Source organism: Meriones unguiculatus, chromosome 18 (genome assembly GCF_030254825.1).
Source record: "Meriones unguiculatus strain TT.TT164.6M chromosome 18, Bangor_MerUng_6.1, whole genome shotgun sequence".
NCBI classification, from domain to species: domain Eukaryota; kingdom Metazoa; phylum Chordata; class Mammalia; order Rodentia; family Muridae; genus Meriones; species Meriones unguiculatus.
In genome coordinates this window covers 74,205,596-74,217,659 of record NC_083365.1, presented here as the reverse complement: position 1 = coordinate 74,217,659, position 12,064 = coordinate 74,205,596, and the positions used below count along the sequence as shown (strand labels likewise).

The 12,064-nt window shown below is 36.3% G+C and overlaps 1 protein-coding gene across 8 annotated transcripts in view; it reads right to left on the bottom strand.

The window, feature by feature from the left end:
- The window catches only part of R3hdm1 (R3H domain containing 1), a 131,361-nt gene that overhangs the window by 65,496 nt on the left and 53,801 nt on the right, over nucleotides 1-12,064 (bottom strand). For 6 of the 8 annotated variants that reach the window (XM_060371887.1, XM_060371893.1, XM_060371888.1 and 3 more), the window contains exons 4-7: nucleotides 10,446-10,487; nucleotides 9,913-10,002; nucleotides 4,869-4,983; nucleotides 3,889-3,967 (exon numbers count right to left, since the gene is read on the bottom strand). In XM_060371887.1, the coding sequence (XP_060227870.1) occupies nucleotides 3,889-3,967; nucleotides 4,869-4,983; nucleotides 9,913-10,002; nucleotides 10,446-10,487 (326 nt within the window). The remainder of the gene's footprint in view (nucleotides 1-3,888; nucleotides 3,968-4,868; nucleotides 4,984-9,912; nucleotides 10,003-10,445; nucleotides 10,488-12,064) is intronic. The other 2 variants (XM_060371892.1, XM_060371894.1) reach the window with 1 other exon arrangement.

The following is a 12,064-nucleotide window of genomic DNA, read 5'->3' as shown; positions in this document are numbered from 1 at the left end:
GTTCTCAAGCTTGCTGCCAAGTGTAATAACCTGATTGGATCTATAGGACCCCTGTGATGGAAGAAGAGATCCAACTCAGGCAAACTGTCCTATGACCTACACATAGCCACAATGTGATGCATACACACAAGCACATACACACACACAAAAATAAATAAATGTATGTAATAATTAAAAAACTATATTCAGCATCAAGCAGAATTTTCTAGGACATGCTTAATCCTGAAACCATTGGAGAAAATCTGTTGCAATTAATTGTGTATTAAGTATTAGTCGTCTGCTTCACTAAGAGTTCAGCCATTTAGCAAAAATTAAATCCCTGAACCTACAATGACATTAGTAATAACATATGCATCAGGCATTAAGTGAATTATATACCCATACACTAGCTTAAATAAAACTGCATACACAGAAAACATAAAACACTGAAAAGCCTGCAATATGGGTGAGCACTGGAACCTATATTAAAGACCATGTATTTGGTAAGTTGATTCAAATGAAAATCCAGAAGAGGAAAAAAGACAGGAACAGAAAGCACATTAGAAACTCTGAGGTAATCTCTCCTTCCTTCCTTCCTTCCTTCCTTCCTTCCTTCCTTCCTTCCTTCCTTCCTTCCTTCCTTCCTTCCTTCCTTCCTTCCTTTTATTGGCACAGTGATAGCTAGTGGGCGCTTTTTCTTAAAGTGAAGAAAAAGCTCTAAAAACTTTCTTTAATAGCTGCAAATACCTGTGAATATACTAAAAGGATTAAACCACATATTAAAAAGAACATACAGATAAATTTAAAAGCTGTTCTATTTGTAAAGGAAAATAGAATCAAACAATAGAAAATGTCCATTGCAAGGGGAGGAGGACCTCCCCTAGCAGTGGACTTGGAAAGGGACAGGGAGGAGCTGAGGGAGGGAGGGTGGGATTGGGAGGGAATAAGGGAGGGGGCTACAGCTAGGTACAAAGTAAATAACCTGTGATTAATATTAAAAAAAAGAAAGAAAGAAAATGTCCATTGCTGCATTTTGTTTGGTTTGTTTTTGATAACTGTTAAGAGGAAAATTTTACCCATTTGGATCTTACTCAGACTAGCTATGTACTTCCTATCTTTCCATTTATTCCCAAGTCCTCTCAGTTCTGGCTTCCACCATCCAACTATAGAGGAAGAATGTGTTAAAAGTAGCCAGAAGCTTTCTAATTTCCCTTCTAATACAATAGGGTACTTCTACTTATCTATCATCTATGAAATTGTTTTGTTTTGTTTTTTTATGTAGAAGAAACTCAAAATAATAGAATTAATGTAATAAAGGATTTATCAATACATTTGCTTAGGAGGCATTAAATCACACAAAGTAAAATTTAGCTAACTAAGGGAGTGCTAGCCCTCCAAACACCCCAAAGAGAAGTAGTCTGATAACCAAGTCTGTTAGATAAGCAGAATTTACTATGCTAGGATTGCCTGGGACTGACCAGCCATGAGGCCCATCCTCAAAGAACATACCTCTAACTCAGCAGCTCTTTCCCTGTGGGTCGTGCGTGACCCCTTTCACAGGGGTCACATGTCAGATACCCTACATATCACATATTTACAGGATGATTTATAACACTTAACAAAATTACAGTTATGAAGTAACAACGAAACAATCTTATGACTGGGGTCAGCACAACATGAGGAACTGTATTAAAGGGTCTCAGCATTAGGAGGGTTGAACACCACTGCTCTAATAGGAAAAGCCGCACAAGGATAAAACTAATGTTAAGTCCTGGCTGTCTTAAAGGCCCAGTTCTCTTCTTGAAAAAAGCATAATTCTGTCATTTGGCTGACTCATGAATGTTATCAGTACAGTCTGCTACAGTCTCAGCTACCCTTAAGACTAAGACACATAGACCACAAGTTCAGGTCTAGCTGGTAAGCCTTAAAAAGATCTCATTATAACGAAGAAGAAGGTTGGAAGTACAACTCAGTGACAGGATAATTGACTAACATTCATGCGTTATGGATTTGGAAGTCTGTGGAGAAAAAGCTTATTGGGGCTAAGTTTGTCCAGAGGTATTTAAACAAATGACAATGGCAAAATTATCTAAAACTGCTAAGTTTAAAAGGAGGCCATGAAGGGTAGGACTTGATCTCAAAAATGGCAGAAGAATCCTGAGGATTCTTGACCTAGATGTCAGCCAAAGTGTCTCAGAAATAATATGGCTTCCCTGTGAGAAATCTGCACACCTCGAGACTAATAAAAAGTTCTTTACTGAAGAAAAAACAAAACAAAACTTGTGGCTGGCTGTGGCTAATGCCCAAAGAAGCTAGCCTTGAATCAAAGATTTTACTAACTTTTATACATCTTAGGCTTACACATTCACAGATGCTGTCATTCATAAATCTCTTAGGTCCCAGCCCCAGGTATTTGTTGGGGTTTCTAGTCACTTTCTTTCTTTATGGTATTTTATGACAAATCTCTCTAACTAGCCAAAATATGTTCATGGACACACAGGTATCTGTGTCCCACAACATCCTGGTCTACAGGACAGCCAGAGCTACACAGAGAAACCCTGTCCTGAAAAAACCTAAAAATAAACAAGTGCCAGTAACAATGCCCCACTTGCTCTCTTGTGTACACAGACACATACACAGATTCACTTTTATTTTGTAGGTGTGTATGATTGCCTGAATATATACTGTGTGTGTGTGTGTGTGTGTGTGTGTGTGTGCGCCCGTGGAGGACATGAGAGGATGCCAGATGCCCTGAAGCTGGAGTTACCAGCAGCTGTGAGTTGCGTGGTGTGGGTGTTGGGAACTGAACTTGGGTCCTCTGGAAGAGGAGCAAGTGCTCTTAACAGCTGAGCCATTCCCTAGCCCTGACCTCTGGCTTTTACAGCAGTTGAACAACCTCATGCAGCAGCTTGTCTTCTTGTTCACTTCATACTTATGGGCCTTCATTTTCCATTACTTCAATGAGACCACTCTTGAAAATTTTTTATTTTTTGAGATTGTAATATAATTATATCACTTTCCTCTATGCAAACCTTCCCATGTATCCTCTCCTTGTTTTTTTTTTTATCAAATTCATAGCAAAAGAGACCATTTTAAATTTTGGTGGCGTTCCTTGAAGGCTAAGTAGAACACTGAAAGTCAAGTGAATAGCAGACATAGCAAATCATGAATGAGAGCAATAGCCAACAACCGTGCTGGAGCAAGACCAAGTAAAAGCCCCAGAAAACTAAAGACACTACTCACATCACCTCCCAGGTGCTCCTGTCAAGACACAGTCTCGTCTTTACTCTGCTCTCACAGAACTCCCACACTGGGAAGCTGACGGAGGAGAGGTTCTCAACTGAGGTACATTTTACCTCATCGAAGTGTAGCTGAGGTGTACTGTAGGTAGCCTTTTTGTGGGCCCCAAAGGTTCGTCCCAGGAGGTTTACAACTAAACACCCCCTGTTCTGGGCAAAATGGACTTTACAATTCAAGTACTGAATCAAATAAGCACTAAAAAGCTTTTGGTTGGAACTTAATAAACAAACAAGAAAGAGCAGGATTTACTCATAACAATTGAGTACAGACATGGTTTACTCGGATGGACTACGTAATGGAAAGATATTCATGATTAAATCTATCTCTTAATCCCAATTCAGAGTATAAATATATTGGTGGCTTTCTATTTCTGTAAATGCCTAAAAAAACAGCAATAATTTTCACATCCTAACATGCGTAATGCAAAGATATTTATAAATCTGCATTTAGTAAACCAGTATCTTAGTCCTGAGAAGCTAAAATGTTTCCGGTATATTCCATATAGCTACAATCTTATCCTAATACTCGAACTAAATAATGAAAACATACATAGCATACAAGATTATGGTACTCTAGAAACAATGTAAACCTTATAAATTTAATTTTTACCTGGGATTGTTTTTTAATGTATTTACTAAAAATTCATGTAGATCTATGCCAGTTGAATCAGTGTATTCTTGACTGGAATCTAAAAAACAACAACACAAAAACCCAGTATAAAGTTGTTTGAGCACAAATTGTTTTCCCTTTTGTACATTATGTCTATCTTAAGGAAAATGAGATGCCCCATGAATAAAAAATAATCATAAAGTAGGAAAAGGGAATTTAGAATGAAGGCAGATGACCACAATTTTTCAACTTGTATATATTTTTCATGACATGTGCTAGTATAACTGCATGTATATACACATTCTTAAATTTAATGTCAGGCTAAATTCATACTGATTTATTTAATGATCCTAATGTATTCATCACATTCCCATGTTCAAACATGTTTGGTGAAAAACTGAATGATTTTAATAATTATTTCTGTAGCAAATTTAAAAGGCTTAAATTCACACAGTTTGCTTTTAAAATACTTCTCAAATACCATCTATTTATTCCCATTAAATGTAATATCCTTATAATACTGGTCAACCCAACAGAGTTTATAAGTAGAGCATTTTTGTTGAACTGTAATGTTCAATAATAAATACCCTTAAAACTTTTTATGAAGATGAATATTCTAGGGCTTCCAGCAATATTTTTAATATGGCACCAGTTCTTCTTATTGATAAGAAATTAGTGAGTAGTGATATATTTAGTGGCACCAATAAAACATAAACTATGATTCTGACATTTGATCATGAGCAAGACCAATAACAGCTTCTGATGATCATCTTGCTTGGTAACTCAGATTTTGTTACAATTTTTGGTTAGAGAATCTTACTGTTATATATAACCATGATATACTACATGAATAAATATTACATCATCCGTCCAGTTTGTTGTACCATTTTTAATATAGATGTGACATGTTATTCAAGGGGTAAAGAATTATTGATAATGAAACTAAGTTTTTATCTAAAAAATAAAAATAAATTACTAACCTCTTGATAACATTTTTCTGGGCAACTTATCACTGGCTTTTTCTTTATCTGTTTCATCTTTTGAGAGCTTTTCCTCTTTTTCAAATGATTGTGTTAACTGGATTTGAAATTTTTCCTGTTGGAAGGAAAAATTAGTTATTCAATGAAAATATAAACCAATTCAATATTAAGTACTGACATTTCCTAAGGAAGTAACTCAAACTGTATGAAGGACAAAATTGAGAAGAGATTTTCATTTAATCCAATTAAACATTCTAAATAAGAAAGCAATTTAAGCTAGGTGTGGTGGTGTGCCTTTAATACCACTACTCACAAGCAGAGGCAGGGGAATCTAGGAGTGCTGTGAGTTCAAGGCTAGCCTGGTCTACATAGTGAAAACCCATCCCAAAACAAACAAAAAAACTTAAAATGTCTTGAAAATAATGGTTAAAACAGTATGGTCAGCTGGGCATAGTGGCACACGCTTTTAATCCCAGCACTCAGGAAGCAGAGGCAAGTGGAACTCTGAATTTGAGACCCGTCTGGTCTACATAGTAAGTTCCAATTAAGCCAGGAACATAGGGGGTGGTTTCTCAAACCCAAAACCAAAACTACACCTAATCTGTTCATCTGAGCGTATCAATTAAAGCATGTCTTTAAAATGGTTTTGGAGAAAATAAATGTTTCCTGTAATAGTTATAGTGCATTTATTTACAAAACACTCTAGACGTCAGAACTCAGTTCTTCTTGACCTATTGTTCTGGTGGAAATACTCACCACAATTATCAGGCATGACAACAGAAATATGTTAACATCAGGAAAATAACACAATTCAGTTTCTTTCTGAGATAAGAGTCTATGAATCCTACTTAGGCTAGCTCTGAACTTGCAACATCTTCTTGCCTCCCTCTCCCAAGTGCTGGGATTACAAGTGTGCAATACTGCATCTGATTCACATGGTACTAGGGATGGAGCCCAGGGTTTTGTGCATGCTAAAACACTCATCAACCGAGCTACATCGCTTGCCCAATTTAGCATACTCCCTTCTTTCTCTTGCAAATACAAAAATAAAAGCATAAAAGTTTTCAAAATCATGGCATCACTTGAGATTTATGAATCATTCTGCATCCTTCAATTACCACACGGCTGCTTTAGAAAGATAACAAATAATACTGTTTCTTCCTGATATATAAAAGCTATAAAGTATGGGCTGGAGAGATGGCTCAGAGGTTAAGAGCACTGTCTGCTCTTCCGGAGGTCCTGAGTTCAATTCCCAGCAACCACACGGTGGCTCACAACCATCTATAATGAGATTCGGTGCCCTCTTCTGTCATGCAGATGTATATGCAAAAGAGAGCACTCATATGTAAAATAAATTTAAAAAAAAAAAGCTATAAAGTAGCCATTCTATTAAAGACCAAAATGGAGAATAATCTTATGTTGAAAATGTCATTAAAGCAATTTTAGAACCAGCAGAGATTACTAGAAAATTACTTATATCCTCCAAAAGACAAAGATCATACTGAGCTGTTTATTCAGGCAAAATTACAAGAAATACACAATAAACCTCAGGCCATTTCAACAAAAGATAAAAGTATGACCTATTTTGTACTTCTGTATAAATACCTAAATTATACTTTTGTTCATTACTTAACTTTTCTGGACCGTAACAACAGAAGTGGTCAATAACACAGAGGATACAAACGTCAGCATCCTCAAACATTGCCAGTAGAATTTATCTTAAATTTCTCTCCACCACACATAAAAACTTATATTCAAAACAACCCTTAGCAAAATTTAGGTTATATATACAACAGTAAGATAATTAGCTACTGTTTTCTTTTTTCTTCCATTCCATCTGAGTTTAACTTGAGGGGCTGGGGATATTGCTCAGTGGCAGAATCATGCTCAAAAATGACCTCTGGCTATCTCTCCTAGGATGATGGACACCTGTTCTCTGCCTTCTGTTTTGAAAACCAAACACAGTGGCAGTACTCACCAACCAGTATGTCACATTTATCACTTTAATTTATTTACTAAGCTTTTTTCTGTTTCTTCTATATCCCAGTTTTCAGATACTTGAAAAAGGAGTTTTCCTTCCTTGCAGCTTCTTCCGACTCAAGTGGAAAGCCCAATGAAATGCATGTGCCTTGACTAAAAGGTACTTTCAATGACTGGCAGATTTCACTGCTAAACTCTTTCCTCTGAGTCATGGATATTAATTTATAGATATTGAATTATTTAATCAAGATGAACTATATTTTAAAACCCTAGTAGAGAAGGCTGGTGGTTGGTGTCTTGTCATTATCTGACCCTGTTTTTAGTACTTGAATACAGAAAATTCATTCGGAATGCTAAAGGTTGCAATGCTAAGTTGAATGCTAAAGGTTCTACCTATAAATAACCGGAACATCTACACAGGAAGCTTCAATTCCCTTATTCTTCACTGTGACATTTATAACATCTGTAGGTAAGGTCATTTCCCCATTACAAACGTTCATCACATATGAGAGCCCTCTCTCTGATAACTGCCTCTCAACCTTTTTTATAATGAGTTTTACACCATATTAATTCACCAAAAATTAACACATTGACTAGAACAGACAGCAAACATTAATTTCTAGTTTCCTTTCAGGTACATTTTAGTCAACTTAGGGCATGAAAAAGGTTTCCTCTTAAAAAAAAACACAAAAACACAAACACCTTTTTATTTAGAGAGGCAATAAAAGTTTACTACTATCCAAACAAAAAATGATTCCACTTAAGAGAAACCGAAAACACAATACATGGGATAAATGATTCTGACATGACATCTTAAAACAGGTGTATACCTCTTTTTAAACCATACATACACAATCTATGATCAATATATATGTTAACAGTTGACATATATCCTAGTAAATATTTACATATTAAATATTTATATATTTATTCTCCCAGTGCTAACATTTTTCACAGAAAGTAAAATAAACTGAAAATTAAAAGAAGGATCATGACAGCTTTTCTCAGAAGATACATACTTCTCTGTATTAGTACATTCTTGAATAGGCACCTTTTGCCATTTCCTCAACCTCAATGGCTTATAAATGTCATGAGCCTAAGATAATACAGTATTTGTCAGCAGAATGAAGAAATGAACTTCATGAGCAACCACATTCTTGATTCTGACTTGTAAAAGAAATTTCCAGGCTGGGCAGTGGTGGCACACGCCTTTAATCCCAGCACTGGGAGGTAGAGACAGCAGGATCTCTGAGTTTGAGGCCAGCCTGGTCTATAGAGGGAATTCCAAGACGGCCCGGCATACAGAGAAATCCTGTCTTGAAAAAAACAAAAGCAAGCAAGCAAGCAAGCAAACAAACTCCCTATTTTTTCTCTTCATTTATTTCTATGTGTATGACTGCTTTCTCGGCATGTGCAGCATCTCTGCAGTGCACCGCATGCCTGCTGCAGTGGGGACCAGGAGAGATGTTGGATCCAGGAAACTGGAGTAACACTCGGTTATGAGCATGCGGGTGCTGGGAATCGAATCTGGACCCCTTCCTTGGAAAATAAGCCAGTGCGCTTAAGTTCTGAGCCCATAAGAGAACTTTCTAAAATTGTGATTTCAAAGAACAATTTTATTGTTTTTTCACTTTCAGAATCTGCCATAACTCACTGGCCTTACTACAGCTAGATACGGAATCCTTAATCATGAAGTATTCACATTCCGTAAAACAAAGTACCCAGAGGTTTATGCTTAAAATGTATTTTAGAGGCAACAATATTCATTATACATTTTGAGAGTATTTCTGACTTTGCTAGAAAAACAGTACTGCCAAATACATTTAATTAAATACAAACAATGGGAGGGGAAATCACAAACAAATTTTGAACACTTGAACTATCAAAAAAAGATTTTTAAGGATTATTTGTTATTACCTACCATCTGTTTTAAAGTTTCCCCTTTCTTGCATCTCAAAAACAAAATACGGTGATTTGTAAAAGTAGGACACACTGTAAGCACTTGACAACTAATAGTGTCTCTTCAAAGGCATCACTTAAGTCATAGAAAAAGAGAAAAGGTTTCTTGAATAATAAATGTACAACTGACATGTGCTTCAAAATGTGTTTGTTTTTTTGAGCAAGGTTCACTGTTTAGTTCTGGATGGCTTGAAACTTGCTGGGTAGACCAGGACGGCCTACTCAGAGATTCACCTGACTCTGTCTATGCCTCCACAGTGCTAGGATTAAAGGTGTATCCCATCACTCCTCTGACATTTGCAATCTCAAAATAGATATACAACATGTCATCATTTTTTTATTTGCCGTGGTTTCTTAAATAAGCACTACTTGTCTCACTTCTTTAGAAAGTAAAATTTAAGTTGCCTAAACCCTTCTTATGAAGCAGAAGCCACTCATTAACGGCTATCATACTGATGATCATCAGCAGAGCTGAAAACACTGCTCAAACAGCACTAGACAAAGACCATCTGCAGTGAAGATTAACAGAAAGTGAAATCAAAGCATTAAAAAGAGAATAGTATTCAAACTCAGTGGCTTGCTTGAATCTCACTATGTTATGTTTTATAAGAACAGACAGAGTTAGAAGTATTAGACAGCTACTAAAACCTCATGCAAAATGACACTGGCTTTATTATGCATTCGGGATAACTAAATTGCTAATCAGAAGTTGAGTAGTTCCCAGAAAAGCAGTAAAAACACAACAAATTTCTAAAGCCCCAAATTAAAAGGGGAATTGTATCATAATTATAATCACTGAAAGTACCTTAATACTGAATACTTTTAAAAAATCATTTATATCTTTCTTAAAGTTACATTCATAGGTAATCATATGACTTCAAGTTTTTCCAAAAGAAGAATCTCTATTGTAAGCCTCAGAATGAAAGTTTCCCTAATTCAATTGGATTTCTGTTAACAAGTATTATCAAATAGTTTCATTTACTAGAAATAAAAGAATACATATACACTCAACTTTCATTAAACCATATCAAAGAATTTCTCCAGTTCCACCATGTCTTCAAATAACTTTTGCTTTCTATTTTTTTTTTTTTTTTTTAATTTTTACCTGGGTTTCCTGTGATATCTCTGCTGCAGGGGGTGGTGGAGATTCTTCACATACTGCAAGGCTCCGAACTAGCTTTAACTTTGAGCTTGACTAAAGAGAAGTATTTAAAATTAACACTACATTTCTTAAAACAGGGCAGAGTCAAAAGCCCCTTAAAGAGTGTCTAAATTTTTTTTAGTTTCCGCCACGCATAAAAAAGTAGATGAAATGTGTAAGTCAGATATATTATAGTACCAATAGCAAGAATGGGAATAATTCCAATTTCAAATCCAACAAATGGTGAGAAAGCGATTTTTTTTCTATAGTTATAAAAAAAAAAAAAAACAACAACAAAAAAACCCACCACGGATACTTAAAAGCAATGCACAAAAGCGACTAGGCAAGACAAAAAAAGCCCAAATAAAACAAAAGAAGCTTTCTGCCCAAAACAAAAGATGAAAAAACTAAAGTGAGTGTAGCGCTGTATGAGAACAAGGGTTCATCGAGCATGAAGGGAGGCCTTGGCATGCCAGCACACCACATAGTTACAATACCTTAGACCTCTTTCCTGTCTGTCCAAATGACTGCAGGGGCCGCTGAGTATACAAAAAAAAATTATTAAATTTTATATTCAAGCAGAAAATTTGCTTCTTAATTTATACACCTACACCACAGAGTTTGATAAACAAGGAAATCAAAGACGGTTCAGAGAGTACTGATTCCTTCCAGAAGCACAGCTGGAAAAGTTACTAAGCCCATCTGTGGATTGGCATTTTTCTTTAAATCAGCAAATTTCTGTATTAAATGAATGCAATATGGAACTTTAAAGGTGACTTTTTCATAGCAAAATAAAATAGATTTCTTCAATATTTTATAACAGCATTTATATTAATGTTGGGGGTTACACCACTCAGCAATTTCAATTAGCTAAAAATCAGAAAGATTTTCAACTTCTCTAAAGGAAAATATTTGAATTGCACAGTCAGAGTCTATGCTGCTTTCATCTCCCATCTGCTGAGCATTTTCAGCAAAACGTGAAGGACACACCACCAGTTCGAGTAAATCATGCCACTCACTAGGTCCCGGGGAAGTCAATGAAGCAGAACCGACGGCAAGAAGGCGGCACCGGGAAGGTGTTTAGCACAACTCTCAGATCACTGGCCACACCATCAGAGAACTCACAGAAACAACTAGCGTGAGTCTGTGCTTGAGCCTACAGCGCCCGTAACTCAGACCCACACAGATTTTAAACTGCTTCCTTCTGCTTATTTCCTCTGTCATTTCAAATCCAGCTCCTCAAAGGGTATCTATTCTCATTAGCCCAATTCAGCAAAGATGATACATACTCAAAATTGCTACTAAGAATATGTACTGCTGCAACACATATTCAAAAAGGCTTCATGGGCTTTTTTTTTTTTAAAGGGAGAGAAATATTATGTATTCTAATATCCCAAAAGACTCTGTATGAAGCCAATAGAAACACCAGCCAGAGTACAAAACCAGCAAAACCTCTATTTTGGGTTTTAATGCCTACAAAGATCAAAACGCTGTATTCTTACAGTTTTGACTCTGGATCACAAGAGAACAACAAAACCCAAGAGTTGGTCAGGCCTCCCCTTCCCCATTAAAAGGCGCCTATGGAGGGAAAAGGTGTGAACATGTCTGCACAGTAGACTACTGCCTAAAAAGACGCTTTGCGTATTGATGGATTAGTTTCAATTTGCTCTTCTCTTCACCTTGGCCAAATGGGCTTTTCTTTCTCTATAAGTAACATCTAAGAAATGGAAATAAAGACGACAAAGTTCCTGTCTGGTCTTAAGGACTTCACAGTTCAAAATCACTTATAAATTAGCCAAACTGAACCTAAAAGCCTCAAAATCCTAGTCCAGTAACCTTCCACTTATATACACTTATGTGACAGATTACATACAAATATGGGAGGTGGAATTCCAAAGACAGTCCCCAAGAATGATTCTCCATCCTTTTTTGTTACTGAACCAAACACAAAACTGGGGTCGACTGTGAAGGGAGCTTACAGAAGTAGCTAAACTCCGAGTCAGCATCCTAAAGATACAGATTTAAACTGAGGTGAGCCTGACTCATTAAACGAGCCATTTAAATGTTGAGTTTTCTTTGGTTGAGATAAAACAGGCAAGTCAGAGACTCAGACATA